The sequence below is a fragment of the Astatotilapia calliptera genome, chromosome 9, assembly GCF_964374335.1.
Source record: "Astatotilapia calliptera chromosome 9, fAstCal68.1, whole genome shotgun sequence".
NCBI lineage: Eukaryota > Metazoa > Chordata > Actinopteri > Cichliformes > Cichlidae > Astatotilapia > Astatotilapia calliptera.
This window is the reverse complement of record NC_137430.1, coordinates 33,166,454-33,185,959: the sequence shown is the minus strand read 5'-3', so window position 1 is coordinate 33,185,959 and position 19,506 is coordinate 33,166,454. Positions and strand designations below refer to the sequence as shown.

Sequence of the window (19,506 nt, the reverse complement as noted above, 5' to 3'; positions counted from 1 at the left end):
TCTGGCGAAGACTCATTGTGTGCGCTGCTCCTAAATACTGCCAGAATAATTGCCTGCAGCTGAGGAACGGGGAGGGGCAGGAAGGGCTCCACCCAGAGGAGAGCTGATGCTGTGCAAAGTTACTCAGGCTCGCCCAGACCATGACAGATTCTGGCTTCACACTGACTCTCTGGAAATCTCTGTGCCTCAACTGCCTGCTCTCTCGCCACCTCGGAATCAACGGAACCCAGGTCAGCAGTCTCGCCTCCTCGAATTCTCCTGGACTCACAATCCTCTCCCTCAACACCTCTATCACTTCTCCTGCAAGTAAGCTGGGAAAATCTGTCATACTCACCTTCTCCGAAAACCACCTGGACTCTCGTTCTAACTCTGTTCACCTCTCTCCTCAGTGTGACCAGTACATACCTGCCACACTCAAGTTGACCTTGCCGTCCTATTTCCCTGGTTGCTCACCGCCACCTTACCACACCACGTTAGCCAAGCCACTGTGTATTTGCCACTGCTAAGTGTACCCTTGTATTACCTTGTTGAAACGTTATTTTTGCCTCCACTCTGGGTTACTGCGCTTTAGTTCAGTTCAAGTTACCATATGACTGGTACTATCGAAAAGTTAACTTCTTCAATTGTCCGTTGAGCGGGATCACCTCATTTGGTTTTAAAATTAGCATTTGATGCTACGTTGCTATGGTTGCAAGACACATGCTCACAAATTCGTTGTGTTACGCGGGTATTTGACTCTGGTGGTGCAGATTTTAAAGACTGAATACCTGTAAGAAGTTATCTATAGAATTTACTCGATAAATCTGAGGTAACAATTTGCATTGACTTTTTTGGGGTAGATTTAAGTCAATATATTGTGTATAAAATATTTAATTAAATTGGGTAAAATTTACCCCATATTTACGTATATATTCAACAGCTACTTACTCATTGAAATTAGATAAAATTAATTATATAATAACTAATAAAATTTAATTATTATCAGTTGATAAACATTACCTATTCATATAAGATAAAATGTACCCCCCAAAAAAGACATTCAGATGGTTCATCATCTCAATGTTTTTATTACATAAAAACACAGAATAAAGTGCAACACAACAGCTAATGCACACAACCCTTTCAAAGGCCACTTAGTCCATTTTAAAAGCCAAAAGCACAGAAACTCTACAGGTTGTTTCTGTGCATGTACGTTATCAAAAATATGGATACATAGAACAAAACACTAACACCAACATTCAATCTGTGTTTGCTGTCAGCAGAAAAAATACAGCTCCATCAAGCTATGTCTGGACAAAAGATTCTCTTGGAACAAGAAGGGAAATGTGTGTGCATTGCACAAGCTTATTTTTGAGGCCGTGGACCTTTTTCAGTAGTTTGGCCCCGTCAAGTTCCAAAAAATGTTTTTGATAAGTATCAAATGTGTTCTTCAGCTCCTTCGGATATTCGAGGTTGAGGGCATATATCAGTCCCATCAGCAGTACACATGCCTTCGTTCGGCTTCCACATCCCTCCATCACTTGGTTTCCCTCAATCACAGTGGACACATCTGATGGATCCTCCTCAGCCATGATGTTGTGGATCACAATCACCTTCATCATATTGTCTGTATAATCCTCACATTCTTACGTGTTAAAAAGAAAGAAACAAAAAGCATACACGTTTTATTTTATTTAAGATGCTTTTTCAATATATTTCAGTTTATCTAAAGAGGGGAGTGGACAGAAGATGAATGGAGAAGGGGAGAACGGGATAGGAGAGGACAGGAGAGAAGAACATTAGGATCCCTTGAGTTAATAAGTAAACTGTTATCAATATGACAAACCTGGCAGTCATGAAAAAGCTGCTTTCTATGAGGCTCGGGACCAGCACTCCTGTTGTTGGACAGAAAGACATCAACTCAGTGTTAAGTATTTTGGTTTTCCAATATATTAGCAATTTTCAGTGACATTTATATTAATCAGGCTGAACTTTAATCATACTTTAGATCAGCCTGTTTTACTTATTGTTTTATTTGTGCTTTGGTTTGGGGAAGTTGTTTCTGTACTGATCTTTTCCTGTCTTCTGTTATTAGACTTGAGATATGACTGCATTATGCTGTTGCTGGTGACTCCAGTTAATTCTACAAGACATGCTGTGTAAGTAAACAAACAACAACAGTTTAGTCTGCATTTCTTGAAAGATCACATCCCCAAACTTAGTTTAGAGGGTCTACACTGTATATAGTGAAGTCTGCAAGTTTTCTAACAGCAAAATTTGTTTTGTGCCCAAATCATTTTGCACATCATTAGAATGAAAGTTATTGGCCATGTTTGCATAGCCATTTTTAAAATGATGCTTTCATGACATTATTGTATGTTGGGTGGTGGTCACGGCTATCCAGACTGACAAGTGGGACATTGAATGTCACCTCTCCGGTGGGGAGGGGGCCTGAGATTGTCTAAATTGGAGTCTGTTCTATACCAAATGCAGAAAAATTGTTTTAAGAAAGCAATTAAGTTCAAGTTGCAAAAAATATGATTGTTTGCTTGCAGGACACCAGGAGAGATGAGTCCTCCGTCACAGATGGTGTGGTCAGTGAAGATGGTCGCCTGCAGGTTCAAGCTCATTGCATCTCCAACCCACATCCACTGCCACTGTACTTAAGGGAAGTTAAAGACTTTCTTCTGCACCTACATTTGGATCACCTCGATCCATGACAGTCATTCAGGCAGTAATGCCTGGACTGGAAACAAGCCATCCTTAAAGTATTACAACATTCCAGCTCCTGTGTTGGAATGAAAAACAAATGTGTTGTTTTAATCAGAGACGGCACTTGTGACAGAACAACAAATATTTTATTTCGGCTATATAAGTAATGTAAGTACAAAACAAACTTGTGGTAGGCCTAAACTTATTTTCAGAATAATTACATCTGAGACTTTGTTTCATTGTAAGATTATAACAGTGATGGCAATATAATTGTTTGTTGTTCAGCAGAACAGTGTCCAGTATGTTGGCTGTTATACTTTGTGTTTGAAAATAAAAGTTGGGATGATTTTAACGTCATTACAAAAAGTGTTGTTAATTATTTTTAATCAAATTCAGGTTACCACAAATAGTTTTTTTTTTTTTCATTTAGTTGAACTTGAAATGTTCAACAGAAATATCAAGTTATTCCTAATACTGCAGACTTGCAATGAATAAGTTGTCTTAACAGTCATCTTAAGTAAGCTTTACTTAGTTTTTTTGAGGCAACGAGTTTACATTTTTTTTTTTTTTTTTTTTTTTTAAATTCTGGGAACTAAAGAGGCTGTACAGTGTACTCAAAATGGGTAAGTTGCCCTAGCTTAATCATCTTGAGTAAAATGTTACTCAATTTTTTTGAGGCAACGAGTTTTACATAGTTCTGTGAACTAATTAGATTTTACAGTGGGTCAGCTTGAAGACCTGTGATACAAAACCAATTAATAGATCAGTCAGACATTTCTTTCATATGCTACTTCTACTATGCTATGATTATTACTACTACTATTATTTTTACTATTAAACACTACTGTTTCCAAGAGGAGAAAAGATTATAATGTAATTAGAATAACATTTTTAGCATTAAAATTCAAAGAAACATTAAAGAAAACATGAAAGAGTTGATGTATTACAGAGCAGGGATTTCAGCAGAAGTTACAGTAGCTTTCACAACAAACTTTTGAAACTGCAACAACACTGTCTGTCTCTTCAGATTCATCATGAACCAATTTTTAATGATGAGAATGATTTCAGCCAGTCTCATGATCACGCTGATGTTTGCACAGAGCAGATAATGAAGTGAATGTTTTTGCACATTGGTAACAGTGAAACTGTTTATTTGCAGCGTGGTATCGTTTGTGTTCAGAGTATGAACTGAGATTCTTGAAGCTCTTGTCACACTGGTCACAGATGAAGTTCCCTTCAATGTGTGTATCTTCATGATCATTACAACGACTTGAATGTGAGAAGCATTTGTCACAGTGTCTGCACTTATATGGTTTCTCTCCTGTGTGGACTCTTTTATGTACATTAAGCTGACTTGCAGTGGTGAAGCATGACCCACACTGGTCACAGACATGCTTTTTAATCCTTTGATGACAGAGTTCGTGCGTTTTTAATATACTTGGTGTGGGGAAGCCTCTTCCACATTCTTTGCAGTAGTTCATTTTCTCTCCAGTGTGTCTACGTTGGTGTCGATTTAGGTTCACTTGATTACTGAAAGTTTTTCCACAAAGGTCACAACGAAACGCTTTCCCACCACCACAGCGACGACAGGGTTGAGAACTGGATCCATCTGTGTCGCTCTGTTTCTAAACAAAGACAGTGTAAGTCAGGGAATTCTTTCAACATTTTTATCCTGAACGTCGCCTGAAATAAAGAGCAGCTCTGCCAGTATTTACATTTTACATTAACATTATAACACTCAGCTTACTGGGAAAAAAGGACTCTCCATTTGTAGGTAATTAACTTAATGGGAAGATTGGTGGTTAAACCTCTGGATGCTCTACTCTGCATGCCACAAGATACTAATCCCAAGCTGCTCTCCGATGCATCTATTGGAGTGTAAATGTTAGATAGAAAGGGGGGAAGCTTTTAAAACTTTACTTTTTTGCAACATTGGGAAAATTTCAGGAGATTTGTGTCAGACTTATTTACATTAAGTTTTCATGTCTCATGTAGCTTTGAAATAGAGTAGGGCGATATAACCAAAAATATTTATCACAACATACATTTGAAAATTTGCGATGATGATATAACTGACGATATGTGGCTGGGAGGTGCAAATCACATTTACAACACCAACAACAAAATAACATTTCCGAAAATACTTTTACATTTAAAAAAAAAAACATTACAACAAAATAACATTTCAGAAAACACCTTAACAAGTCCGCAACAAATTAACAAGTGGTTCTTGACGGAAAGGGATTGTCTGAAATACCGGAAGTGACTCAACAATTAGGCTTACTTCACATTTGTAGTACAGAAAAAGTGATTTGTAGTCAGCTAAACGAGGGCTTTTCAGAGAAGTAGTGTTTAATTAATGTTTGAAGAGATTTTACAAGAGTAGGGGTGAGATAATGATGTCCAGATTTTTAGCGGTGATTTTCTTAAAATATCCAGGCCTTAACCCTCTCAAGGCAGGCGTTGCCGATTTGCAACAGTTAAAAACTAACAACCTGATTACCCCACATACATATTTTATGAGTTTTTTTTTTTTTACTCAGAAGTACCACTGCAGGACTTGGTTGTGCATTAGCAACAAAAAGTTTAATTTGAGCCTGAGAGGGTTAAAACAGTCATTCTCCACACTCCAGCCCAGCAGGTGGCGGTAAGCGCCTTTAAATTAGCAGAAGAAGAAGCAGCAGCAGCTAAACTGCACATACAGGAGTGGAGAGGCTAAAGCTAACGCCAGAAAATGGGCAAAACATCTTCCATTCATCTATGCAGTGCAGCGAGCACCGTCAGGGTAATAAATGTAACAAAGCGCTGTGAGGAGTTAGTTTCTAGACGATTGATGACATGGTTTATCTTTTCATTCTTTCCCAACCTGGAAGCAACACGAGGCAGCTTGTGTATCGGATGTTACCAAAAGAAGGCGTCTATTTTGGATAGCAGCTGTGAGACGAGCTGATATCCAGTTCTCTTCCATCTCCAAATATCTGTTGGTGCTCCGGACATTTTCATTCCAGTAAGTTCTAAATATCTTCACTCTTTATAGCCTATTAGTTTTATTTTTGATGCGCTCTGAGCTCATAGCAAATTAGAACAAACATCCTAATGAGTGATTTTGCAGAACTATGTTCTATTTATAGAGTTGCTAATTATTTGGCATTATTGCAGCAAACCAGCCTATGAAATGGATGAAACATCGTGACTGGGTTCCAGCGCTACACAATGGACCTGCTTCAAACATACCACCATGCCAATCAGATTACTTCTTCCATGTGAGGGTGAAGAGGTGACCCTTCTGGATAAGATGGTGAAGGTTTGCTGCGTTTGATGAACAGTGTGATAATAAAACCAGGGAAAAATGAAACTTGCTCTTCTTAAATATTCTTAAGTCTTGTGCTGTATAAATAGCGGTATTTTTCAAAAGATACAGTAAATTAAGTAGTGTTAATAGTGGGTGATATCATGTAAACACTGTCATTTTTAAACTCTAAAGGACATGGATTCAACACTAACTGATGTGATGTTCTATAAAGTGATTTTAATTTTTAAAAAACGGCAAAAATTAGTTCATTTCTTTATTCAACTTTTGAACAGTGGTACTCAGTACATACTCAGTAAATGCAAATTATTTACATGGTAGTGCACTACAGGCATAAATCTAGACCCCGTCAACTCCAAAGCCCTATCGTTGAGTCACTTCCGGTATTTCAGACAATCCCTTTCCGTCAAGAGCCACTTGTTTATTTGTTGCGGACTTGTTAATTTGTTGCGGACTTGTTAAAGTGTTTTCTTATTTTGTTGTCAATTTTTTTAGTGGTTTTTTTTATGTAAAAGTGTTTTCGGAAATGCTATTTTGTTATTTATGTTGTAAATGTGATTTGCACTTCCCAGCCACCGTAAAATACTTTACAATTCCACAACTTTATTAGTGCAAAAAAACCCCCCCAAACATCAATGTAAACAAGCAGCTGCTTTTTTATGTGCATTAAAGTTGTAAAAATGTAACAGTGCAAATGCAAATTCCTTGCTGAAAGTTTAACCAAATGGCATTTCGCCGACATATCTGCAACATAAACATTAGGGGTGCAACGATACACAAAATTCACGGTTCGGTTCGATACTTTGGTGTCACGGTTCGATATTTTTTCGATACAAAAAAAATGTTCATGCTTTTTTAATTTGTCATTTATTAAACTTATAAATATATATTTTAACTCAAAAGTACAGCTTTTAAATTTAATGTTGCTGAAACAACAAAGGGATAAAAAAATAAATATATCTGATTGAGAAATCACTCATCTTTGGAAAAGAGAGTTTATTACAGAGAAATGGCTCTTTCCAAAATAAAAGCTCTACTATACGCTTCTTCTGGGCTATATTCTCAGCAGCATATTAAACATATCAGGTCCCCATAAGGAGAATCCTGTGCTAACGGCTGTCTAAATGACTCGGGTAAAGTATGTAGCATGCGTGCTTGTTGTTTTTGTCTTCTTCCACTTGTCTTTGCACTAGGATGATGTCGGCATAAATGTGGAGTCATATTCGTTGTGTTCCCACTAGTGCTGTCAGCGTAAATCTGAAATGACGTTAACGCCACAACACGGCAAATCTCCGTTAACGAGCTACTGCGGATCGCCCCGTGCGTGGGGCTGGACGGTGTCAACACCTTAACGAGCTAACTGCGCTAACGCACTAGTTCCCACCCATGTAATTGAGCATTGCGTGGCACATCCGACATACTGTTTTACTTTTGTCCATGATGCGCTTACCTTCAGGGTCATACGTCACATGAAAATAGTTCCAAAGGCCAGATCTGAATGAGGTTCAATTTGCCATGTTGCAACGAGCTTAGCGTCTGTCTTGCTAGCTTGCGCTGCGCTCAGTGGATCTGCACTCGACAGTGCAGCCTAGGCGGAGTAGTTGAATGCAGATTCACTGAGCTCTCAAAACAGACAGCATCGTCAGAAGAAAAGTTGATAAAATAAATAAAAAAATTTGTATTGTTCAATACATATGCGTACCGAACCGAAAGCACTGTATCGAACGGTTCAATATCGATATGAGTATTGTTGCACCCCTAATAAACATGTATAATATCCACAAAACTTAAAAAGAGGTTATACACACACAATACGGTAATATTATGTTGAAGCACAGTACGTATCACTCCGCGAGGCTCCGCCTACGATAGCCATAATGCTCCGAAAATCCATCAAACATTGCGGATCCGTAGTTTAGCAAAGTCGTACTAAAATGTTTGACAGATTTTCGAGCGCTGTGTACCACAGAAAAATTGTTTCGAGGTCAGTAAACACAACCAGAATTCATACATAAGTCACACAGGATTATAAGGGGCACTGTCGATTCTCAGAAAAATCAAAGGATTGATTTTAAGTGTGCTGTATTTTCCAAAAAACACGGTAATAGCGACGGCCGGCTAGCATGCGCTACCAAAAATAGTGCTAATAGTGCAGTATCTGACGGACGAAAGCTAAACCAGTTCCACACCACTGAAGTTGCAGCATTTTTACAAACCAATTCTGGTTCATCTGTTTCATTCAATGATCCACTTTCACCCTTCTCATTCTGCATCGCTGCCATGCTTTTTCCACCATGTATGAAAACAAAGGCACTGCGCATGTGCGTTTTACCCCTATTCTATCGCAATATTTCATTTTTTTTATTGTTGCCCAACATTACACCGGTATTACTGTGAATGGTGTGATATGGCCCAGTCCTACTTTGAAATTAAACTTAATTCACATAATACTTCAAAATAACTGCAACTGTAAAAATATAAATACATACCTCACAGTAACTGCACTTGTAGAGTTTCTTTCTGCTGTGAATCTTTTGGTGTGATTTCAGGGAACGTGGAGTTTTAAAAGCCTTTTCACACAGGTCACATTTGTAAGGTCTCTCCTCAGTGTGGGTAAACATGTGCTCCTGTAGGCCTTTGTATGTCACAAACAGTTTGTCACACTGATCACAGAACCAAACATCATTGCCAGTGTGAAGGCGTTGGTGGATATTTCTGCTGACTAGCCAGCGGAAGGTTTTTCCACAAATGTTGCAGCTGTACGCCGTAATTCCAGAGTGGGTAACTTCATGACGTCGTAAATTGCTACTGCGAGCAAAACCTTTACCACACTGATTACAGCTGTACGCTTTAACTCCACTGTGGACAAGTTGGTGTGCTATTAAGTTTGCAGGATGGTTAAAAGACTTTCCACAAATGTCACAGCTGTATGCCTTAATTCCAGAGTGGGTGACTTGATGACATCGTAAGTAGCTACTGCGAGCAAAAGCTTTACCACACTGATCACAGCTGTACGCTTTAACTCCACTATGGATGAGTTGGTGTGTTTTTAAGCTTTCAACCCGGGTAAAAGACTTTCCACACAAGTCACAGCTGTACGCTTTAACTCCATTGTGGACAACTTTGTGTCTTTTTAAATTTGCAGGATTGTTAAAAGACTTTCCACAAATGTCGCAGCTGTACGCCTTAATTCCAGAGTGGGTAACTTCATGACGTCGTAAGTTGCTACTGCAAGCAAAAGCTTTACCACACTGATTACAAGTGTACGGTTTAACTCCACTGTGGATGAGTTTGTGTGTTTTTAAGCTTCCAGCCTGGGTAAAAGACTTTCCACACAACTCACAGCTGTACGCTTTAATTCCAGAGTGGGTAACTTGATGACGTTTTAAGTCACTACTGCAAGGAAAATCTTTACCACATTCCTCACAGCTGTATGCTTTAACTGCACTGTGGATGAGTTGATGACGTTTCAGTTCTGACTTCCTAGTAAAATACTTCTCACACTCATCACAGCTGTATTTTTTCTTTCCCTTTTTTCTGTGAGGTTTGTCGGCCTCCTGAGAGCACTGACTTCTTGCTCCATGTTGGTCCTGCAGTGACAGAGATACAAACAGAGGCAGTGAGTGAAATGCAGTCGTGAAACAAACTGAAACTGTCTCCATTAGTGGGATCAAAGAGGTCAACAAACATGTTGTTGGTGTTTTACCACCACCTTCTGGTGATAGTATCACACTACAATGATGTGCTACAATGACAGTTGTAATTAAAATGACATTATTGAAAAAATGTGATGCGTCGAGCTGAGCAGACGTGAGTTTGTGAGCTCTGCACTGGACAGCTGTAAAATATTGGTATTTTAGCTCATTTTGCCAACAAACTGCCTCGAAATTTATATAATGTCTTTAGACAAGTTTTTTGCACACCCTGGATCAAGCAAAAAGAGAGAAATGGGCAAACGAGGAGTCAATTGCTCTGAAAATGAGACCAGGTGCGACGCTGAGGATGCACTAAGTACATTGCGGGATGATGTGACTGTGGACAAGGTGACTTCTAACATATCGAAAGTATTGGATAGTAAGATATCCGAAGTCATAAAGCCAATAAACGAGCTCACTGAGAAATTCGACAGTCGGATAGAAAGAATGGGAACAGTGGAGCAGCGGGTCTCGGACTTGGAAGATGTTACAGCTACAAGTGAGCCACGTATTGCCGCTCTCGAGACCCAGCTTAAGAAGGCCATGGAGCGTCTGGAAAACTTTGAGAATCAGAGCCGGCGGCAGAACGCGAGGATTGTCGGGCTAAAAGAAGGTGCGGAGGGTAGTACAGTACTGTTAACAAGCTAAGGTATAGAGTATACTTTGATTTTTGACATACACTCCAGTGCAGGTATGTTACGCGTCTGTATCCCCCTACAGCTGTACTTTAGAGCAGGGTACACCTAGATGTGTAATTTATTTTGCTTTACTTTTTGTTATTTGTGTTGGGGAGGGTTGAGGTTTCCAGGCTCAACTATTTTGGTTAATAGGTTCAGACTGGTCAAATGTAGATTTGTTTAAACATGTAAACAGCACAAAATATATATTGCTTTTCTTGTATGTCAGTTAAGATAACTACTTGGAATGTTAAAGGGTCCAACAATGTGATGAAAAGAAAGTCAATTTTAAATTCTCTGAAGAAAGATTTGATTCACATTGCTTTTTTGCAAGAAACCCATCTGACAGATGATGAACATAGAAAATACTGTAGAGAATGGGTTGGTCAAATGTTTTTCTCATCCTACTCCACAAATAAAAGGGGAGTTATTACTCTTATACACAAAAACCTTCCTTTCAGTGTTACAGCCACTCACAAGGACAATGATGGAAGGTATATATTGGTCAAAGGGATGTTGCATGGGAAAACTGTTCTCCTAGGTAATATATATGCACCAAATCCACAGGATGATGAGTTTTGCAGAATATTATTCAGTCAATTAATGGACATGGACTGTGCTAACATAATATTAGCGAGTGACTTTAACTGTGTTCTATGCCCCAAAATGGATAAATCTCCCCCACAATCTACTTCGTCAAAAAATTCCAAAACCCTTTGGCAAATTATAAATGAGCTTGACCTTATACAGGGAGTGCAGAATTATTAGGCAAATGAGTATTTTGTCCACATCATCCTCTTCATGCATGTTGTCTTACTCCAAGCTGTATAGGCTCTAAAGCCTACTACCAATTAAGCATATTAGGTGATGTGCATCTCTGTAATGAGAAGGGGTGTGGTCTAATGACATCAACACCCTATATCAGGTGTGCATAATTATTAGGCAACGTCCTTTCCTTTGGCAAAATGGGTCAAAAGAAGGACTTGACAGGCTCAGAAAAGTCAAAAATAGTGAGATATCTTGCAGAGGGATGCAGCAGTCTCAAAATTGCAAAGCTTCTGAAGCGTGATCATCGAACAATCAAGCGTTTCATTCAAAATAGTCAACAGGGTCGCAAGAAGCGTGTGGAAAAACCAAGGCGCAAAATAACTGCCCATGAACTGAGAAAAGTCAAGCGTGCAGCTGCCAAGATGCCACTTGCCACCAGTTTGGCCATATTTCAGAGCTGCAACATCACTGGAGTGCCCAAAAGCACAAGGTGTGCAATACTCAGAGACATGGCCAAGGTAAGAAAGGCTGAAAGACGACCACCACTGAACAAGACACACAAGCTGAAACGTCAAGACTGGGCCAAGAAATATCTCAAGACTGGTTTTTCTAAGGTTTTATGGACTGATGAAATGAGAGTGAGTCTTGATGGGCCAGATGGATGGGCCCGTGGCTGGATTGGTAAAGGGCAGAGAGCTCCAGTCCCACTCAGACGCCAGCAAGGTGGAGGTGGAGTACTGGTTTGGGCTGGTATCATCAAAGATGAGCTTGTGGGGCCTTTTCGGGTTGAGGATGGAGTCAAGCTCAACTCCCAGTCCTACTGCCAGTTTCTGGAAGACACCTTCTTCAAGCAGTGGTACAGGAAGAAGTCTGCATCCTTCAAGAAAAACATGATTTTCATGCAGGACAATGCTCCATCACACGCGTCCAAGTACTCCACAGCGTGGCTGGCAAGAAAGGGTATAAAAGAAGAAAAACTAATGACATGGCCTCCTTGTTCACCTGATCTGAACCCCATTGAGAACCTGTGGTCCATCATCAAATGTGAGATGTACAAGGAGGAAAAACAGTACACCTCTCTGAACAGTGTCTGGGAGGCTGTGGTTGCGGCTGCACGCAATGTTGATGGTGAACAGATCAAAACACTGACAGAATCCATGGATGGCAGGCTTTTGAGTGTCTTTGCAAAGAAAGGTGGCTATATTGGTCGCTGATTTGTTTTTGTTTTGTTTTTGAATGTCAGAAATGTATATTTGTGAATGTGGAGATGTTATATTGGTTTCACTGGTGAAAATAAATAATTGAAATGGGTATATATTTGTTTTTTGTTAAGTTGCCTTATAATTATGCACAGTAATAGTCACCTGCACACACAGATATCCCCCTAAAATAGCTAAAACTAAAAACAAACTAAAAACTACTTCCAAAAACATTCAGCTTTGATATTAATGAGTTTTTTGGGTTCATTGAGAACATGGTTGTTGTTCAATAATAAAATTATTCCTCAAAAATACAACTTGCCTAATAATTATGCACTCCCTGTAGATGTCTGGCGACACTATAACCCATTATCTAAAGAATACACTTTCTACTCTAACCCTCACTTGTCAGCATCTTGTATAGATTATATTTTTATGTCCAAGTGTATCAGTCAGTTAGTTTAGCAGGTAAATATTGGTCATATAGGTCTCTCTGACCATGCTCCTGTAGTCCTAACCATTCAACCCATGAGACATATTGAGCGCTCCATGTCTTGGAAGATGAGTGCACTGTCTCTTTTGGATGAGAAATTTATACACTTCATAACAGAGCAAACAACATTATTTTTAGAAATAAATGATAAAGGGGAGATAGACACGAGAACTTTATGGGATAGCTATAAGGCTTACATGAGAGGGATGATTATTTCATACACAAGTCATAAAAGAAAGCAACGATTAACAAGGTAGTTAGAGATCGAGAATAATATAAAAAAGCTGGAGAAACAATATTATGTAACAAAATCAGCTGAAACCTAAAGTGAGCTTAATATTGCCAGGACATCTCTGCATAATTTGTTAATGCGAAAGGCTGAAAGAGATGTCCTTCTTGCCAGACGACAACTTTTTGAATCAGCTAATAAGCCTAACCGCTTTTTGGCTTGTCTTGCAAGGAATACTTCATCAAGTTATTTTATCACAGCTATTGTGGATGTGAAAACCGTAGGAAACTGTCAGATTAATGAGTGATTTAGAGAATTCTATACAAACTTATATCAGTCTGAGATGGATATAACAAGGCTTAACTCAGGCTTTTTTCTAAACGACTTAGTATTCCCTCAGCTCAGGTTAGCCTGCTGGAGTCACCCATCACATTGATGGAGGTGGACAAAGCAATATCTGCACTCCAGTCAGGGAAATGTCCGGGGGCAGATGGCCTTCCAGTAGAATTTTTAAGGTAATGAAAGTGAAGTTAAATAGTTTATTATTAAGGGTTTTTAATAAAGCATTTGAAAAATCGAAACTCCCAGAATCTATGTACCAGGCTAATATAACATTGATAGCTAAAAAAGATAAAAACCCAGAGTTATGCTCATCTTACAGGCCTATTAGCGTTCTTGGTGTTGATAATAAGATACTTTCAAAGATACTGGCTTTTAGGCTAGAAAAAGTAATGTCCTCTACTGTGCATGCTGACCAGACAGGCTTTATTAAGGGGTGGAATTCTTACAATAATACTCGACGTCTATTTAATATTATTCATTTTTTAAAAATTTTATCAGATCTCCGGGGTTGTTGTTTCTATGGATGCCGAAAAGGCATTTGATAGAATTGAATGAGAATATCTGTTTGAAATAATGAGAAGATTTGGGTTTGGAAAAAACTTTTTGGGGTGGATCAAAATTATATACAAATCACCAATAGCATCAGAGTTAACTAACAGCTTGCTATCCTCCCCAATTACATTGAGCAGAGGTACAGCACAAGGTAGTCCATTGTCACCACTATTATTTGCTTTGGCCATTGAGCCTTTGGCCATGGCCATTAGACAAAATCCAAGTGTTCCTGGAGTTAAATTTGGGGATAGACAACATAAAATCCTGCTCTATGCAGACGATATTCTTCTGGCACTGACTGACCCTGCTAACGCTCTACCTGTTCTTACTAGGTGTATCAAGGACTTTGGTCTTATATCTGGATACAAGGTAAATTTTGATAAATCTGTTATAATGACTCTGTGTAGTGGAAGGACACTGAACCTTTATATGTTAAACCTTTTCATTGGGCACCATCAGGTTTTGTATATTTGGGAGTTAAAGTTACACCAAATGTTGGTCACTTATATAGAGAAAACATTAATGGAATGGTTCAAGATCTTCGAGAGATGCTGACAAGATGGAGGTCACTTCCAATATCATTTTTGGGAAGAATAAATCTCATTAAGATGGTAATCCTACTGAAAATACGATATTATATTAGGCATGGTGTTTGTAATTTTGAAATCAGAAGATATTAAAGTAATTAACAAGGCTATGGTGGATTTCATTTGGGCAGGAAGAAAACCCAAAATTAAATTGGAGACACTACAGTTACCGAAAGATCTGGACAGATGGGGAGTGTCAAACATAGAAAATTATGTTCTCTCAATACAAGCAAGGTTTCTTTCTGCCTGGATACATGAGCATTCTGATCTGCCATGGATAAAAATTGAGGAAGTATTACGTAAACCATCCTCACCTGTTAACATTTTAGGGAAACGTTTAAATGATTTACCTCACGTAATAAAGTATAACCCACTAATATATAATGCTATGTGGACGTGGGGAAAACTGAGAAAAAATTTTAACAGAAGTCTTCCGTTTAATATTTTGTCAACGTTTATAAATAATCCAGACCTTCTACCGCAAAACATAGGGTTGAGGTTTGTGGGATGGCATAAAGTAGGTGTAAAGAGGTTTTATGTCCTCTTTAAACATGGTGGGTTTAAATCATTTGAATCCTTGAAGTCCCAGTATTCTATGTCAAAGACTGAGTTTTATAAGTATTTGCAATTGAGAAATTATGTGTTAAAAAATGCTAAATCATTTTCGGTTGGAGAAATTCTTTCTAGATAATAGGGAGCGTAAACATTTTGTATCAAAGTTTTATTCAGAGATTTATGCCCTAATTGTGGATAAACTGGCATGGTTGAGAAAATCTTGGGGGACATTACTTAAGTGTGAAATAGATATACAGGCATGGGACAAAATCCTGCTCCTTCCATCTAAAATCTCTGTTTGTAACCGATTTAAAGAACTGCAGTACAAAATCCTGCACAACGTATATATTTCTCCATATATTTATAGTAAGTACAATATGGGAACATCTCCAAATTGTCTCAAGTGTAAGGTCAGAGTGGGCACTAGATTCCATTGCTTGTGGGAATGTGTTATTATTCAGTCATTTTTGGAAAGAGGTCTGTCCCAATATTAGTACAGCCATTGGTCAGCAGGTAACAGAACACCCATTAATGTGCTTATTGGGATATATCCCTGTTTCACTGGTACAACATGAGCATGTAATTCAGTCACTGTTAATGTTGGCCAGGAAAAGTATTATGTTGAGATGGGTGGGGACTGAGCCTCCCTCCCTGGGGCAGGGATAGCTCAGTAGGTAGAGTGGCGGCCCCATGATCGGAAGGTCGGGGGTTCGATTCCCCTGAACAGCTACCCAGAGGTACCCCTGAGCAAGGTACCGTCCCTACACACTGCTCCCCGGGCGCCCAATGGCTGCCCACTGCTTCACTGAGTGAATGGGTTAAATGCAGAGAGGGATTTTCCCCACGGGGACCAATAAAGTACACTTTCTTTCTTTCTTCTTTCTTTCCATTTCTCTATGGAAGTCGCTCATCAGTGATGTTATGACTCTGATCAGGTTGGGACATTATATTGATGAGAGCTCCCGAAGTATTCCGGACAAATGGAAGAAACCACTGGAAGCACTGGGAATAACTTGTAAACTGGACCCTAATGGACAATAATTAAGGACATAATGTCGTAATACTCTAGTGCTGTGCAGTATTATTATTTTGGACGTGAACCAGTCTTGTATTTGTTGGGGAAAAAAGTTAAATAAAAGTTAAAAAAAAAAAAAAAAAAAATGATCTTTGTATTCTCTTGTAACTTCGGTGTTTTTGTTTGTGACTGTAGATTCTCCATGTATGGAGGAACCCAGGATGAAAAAACTAAATCTGAGCGATTGTGAAGTGTATCTAGATGTATCTAGATATTATTGTCTACTCAGACACTTGGTTAGAGCATACGGAAATGTTCACTGATGTTTTTCATCGCTTGGAAGGGGCACACCTCACCCTCAATGTTTCCAAGTGTGAGTTTGGCATAGCCACTGTGACGTATCTAGGGAAACAGGTGGGTCGGGCACAAGTGCGCCCTATTTTGGCAAAAATCCAAGCCATACTGAATTTTCCTGCCCCCAACCCGTACCCGGCCTGAGCTCCGTCGTTTTCTCGGCATGGTGGGTTATTACTAAGGTTTCTGCCAAAACTTCGCAGAAGTATTTGCACCCCTCACTAGCCTCACTAGTGTGTTAAAACCGTTTGTGTGGTCCTCTGCATGTCAGAGTGCATTCCAGGCTGTCAAAACTCTCCTTGCAGTTTGCCAGTGCTGGCTGCCCCTGATTTTGCACGTCCTTTCAAATTAGAGGTAGATGCCAACAGAGCAAGTACCATATTCTTACAGGAAGATCAACAAGTTGTGGATCACCCAATCGGCTATTTCTCAAAGAAATTCAATGTTCATCAGCAAAGGTATAGCACGATTGAAAAAAGAAGCCCTTTCCTTGCTGTTCGCATTGCAGCATTTTGAGGTGTATGTTGGTTCCAGCCCCTCGCCTGTGATTGTTTATACCGACCACAATCCCCTGGTGTTCCTAATGTGAATGCAGAATTCGAACCAAAGACATGTGAGATGGTCTATCTCAATTTCAATCTGGAAATTCGGCATTAAAAGGGTACAGAGAATGTACTAGCGGATGCACTGTCTCAAAGTTTCTTTTATTCCTAACTGTCAAAAAATCTACAGAGGAGATGTTTTGATCTTGGGAATGGGGGACGGGGGGGGGACGGGGTGTTATGGCCATAAGTAGTCTGTGTTAGCTGCTGTGTTGTATTTCTTTACAGTGTGATAAGAATCTCTGCAGGTCCTTCCACTAATGAAAAGTAGTGGTATGTAAGCATGCTCCGTTAGAGCCACCAATCATGTGTATATGTTCAGTGCTTATGCGTCTATAGGCTGAAGCTGAAGGGGTATGCAACCTTTTCTTTTGAACTGCTTTTCTCCTGTTTCTGAGCTTGGAAGCGAGGAGTAGCTATTGTCATCTGTTTGTTAGTTTGTTTTTTCCCCTTAGGATTTAGTTAAGTTTCCTCTGGCGGGACTTAGTTGGTTTTGTGTATTATTTTGGCCTGGGTTCACCCTGGAGCTATGCTTCCTGACATTAAATAAAAATCACCTTTTTTTTGCTCATAACTGGTTTTGGCCATTTGGTTTGGGAACCAGGGCGGGTACTTGCTTCTCTCTACCCAGAATCTTATGTGCATCTCTAAACACATAGAATAGGGGCTGAACATGCTGTTAACATCCAGCTGTGCACACAGTTTCAATAACAGTGTAACTGAGATATTTTTCTCACCTTTTGTGTTGAAGTCATTGTTTCCTCTGTAGTGGCTGAGCTGAGTCCAAATGGCCGAAACTGTTCCTCTGCTCCTCCACCAGACTCTTCTCCTCCTGTTACTCAGCTGGGACACAAAAGTATAGATATGTATTTTATCTTATATTTATTTTATATATATATATATATATATATATATATATATATATATAGATAGAGAGAGAGAGCTCTGCACATTAACCACCACAATATATTTTTATTCTCTGTGCTTTCAATTATGAACACTGTTTACTTTCATCTGTTTCATTAGTTTTTGTTAACATCTTCCTGTGCATCACTTTACAGCAGCCACACTCATTAAAATGAGACTTTGTAGGTCGCTCTGATTTCCTGTTATCACTTCAAATAGAAACGAGGCTGTAGAGGTTTGGTGCAGGCAGAAAAACAGCTGCAGGGACAATGAAAAGACTTTTCTGCTCCAACTTCTCCCAGCATGCTGAGCTAATGATTAGTTGGTGTTTTTCTCCAAACACTCTCTCACTCTTCTCTCAACGTGTTCACAATAAACTGTGAACAGACACCGAGGAGAGCAGCAGAAGACCTCATTCAGGAGCTAAACTCAACATGAACTGAACTCACAGTAAAGTTAGCTCGGTGCTTACCTTTAGATGAGCCCACAAACCGAGAGAAACTCCGCGATGAAGCTGCAACTCTTTCCAAACACAGGAAACAGATCAGGGAGCAGAGACCCACGTGGTTCACGCTGATCTCAGCTACGATCCAGGAGACAAGGGTGGGCAGATCGATGCAGATATCGATCAGGACGTTGGTAGTGGTTTATGATCGATACTTTAGTTTGTTTCTCTCCTCTAAGTTCACTACTTTTCTCCCGTTTCATGAAAAAGCAGCTCTCTCTGCTCGACTCCTGTCCTGCACAAACACTTTGCTCCGCCCCCTTCTTCTTCTTCTTCTTAAATGTTATTGGCGGTTGGCGCATTACCGCCACCACTAGCATGGAGTGTGGACTGGAATGACGCCCCCCCCCCCCCCCCCCCAAAAAAAAAAAAACCACAAATCCGTTCAAACATTCCTCCCGCTTAAAAAAAAAACTGAAATAAAGCCTGGTAACTTTCACTTCCAGATTCCTTTTGCAATACGTCAACCAGATCCAGTTTTATTTTCGTAGTAATGAGATTTTGGTTCAATCGCTCCTCTCCACCTGATATTTCTGACAGTGCAATATCACATGCTCTATAGTTTCCTTTTCTCCACAGAAGGCACATTTCCCCGTATTATGTTTCCCAATCAAGAATAGTGTTGCATTCAACCCAGTATGACCAAATCTCAATCTCGATATGACCGCCTCCTCTCTCTTGCTCCTTCCAGTGGTCCTCGTTTCTCCTATACCCCCTTTGTATTGTATACAAACACCATCTTCTCTTTTCCTCCTCCCACTGCTGTTGCCATCTACTCCTCGTTTCTTGCCATATGATACTCTTTATTTCAGCTTGACCAAACCTAACAGCCAGGTCAACTGTCCCGTGTTTTGTTGCTTCCTTTGCCGCTCTGTCTGCCATTTCATTCCCCTTTATTCCATAATTGGCTGGAATCCATAGAAACACAACTGTAAGTGTTTTCTGTGAAAAGTGTTTGCTGAATCTCTGCTAGAATATCTGCTCTCGCTTCTGAGTGACTACACTGTAAACTAAGCAATGATGCTC

The 19,506-nt window shown here is 39.6% G+C and overlaps 2 protein-coding genes and 1 long non-coding RNA gene across 6 annotated transcripts in view; 1 reads left to right on the top strand and 2 right to left on the bottom strand.

Moving 5' to 3' along the window:
- The window catches only part of LOC113029618 (uncharacterized), a 430,622-nt gene that overhangs the window by 44,101 nt on the left and 367,015 nt on the right, over nt 1-19,506 (bottom strand). The window lies entirely within an intron of this gene.
- Nucleotides 1,048-19,272, bottom strand: LOC145431193 (uncharacterized). Of its 4 annotated transcripts, XR_013911568.1 has the most exons (6): nt 18,448-19,272; nt 17,807-17,912; nt 8,491-9,591; nt 2,677-4,316; nt 1,826-1,874; nt 1,048-1,624 (listed from the first exon to the last, which is right to left on the bottom strand). XR_013911568.1 is itself a non-coding variant. In XM_080306797.1 (4 exons), exons 2-4 carry the CDS (start codon nt 17,822-17,824, stop codon nt 3,756-3,758), a joined length of 1,680 nt encoding a protein of 559 aa, XP_080162923.1. In that variant the 5' UTR covers nt 17,825-17,912; nt 18,448-19,272; the 3' UTR covers nt 1,048-3,755. The 4 variants fall into 4 exon arrangements, 1 of the variants encoding a protein (XP_080162923.1); XR_013911566.1 differs by having other exon boundaries at nt 1,826-4,316; XR_013911567.1 differs by having other exon boundaries at nt 1,048-1,874.
- On the top strand, nt 4,662-6,244 carry LOC145431197 (uncharacterized). The gene is made up of 2 exons (XR_013911572.1): nt 4,662-5,698; nt 5,851-6,244. It is a non-coding gene; the product is annotated as an uncharacterized LOC145431197 (long non-coding RNA).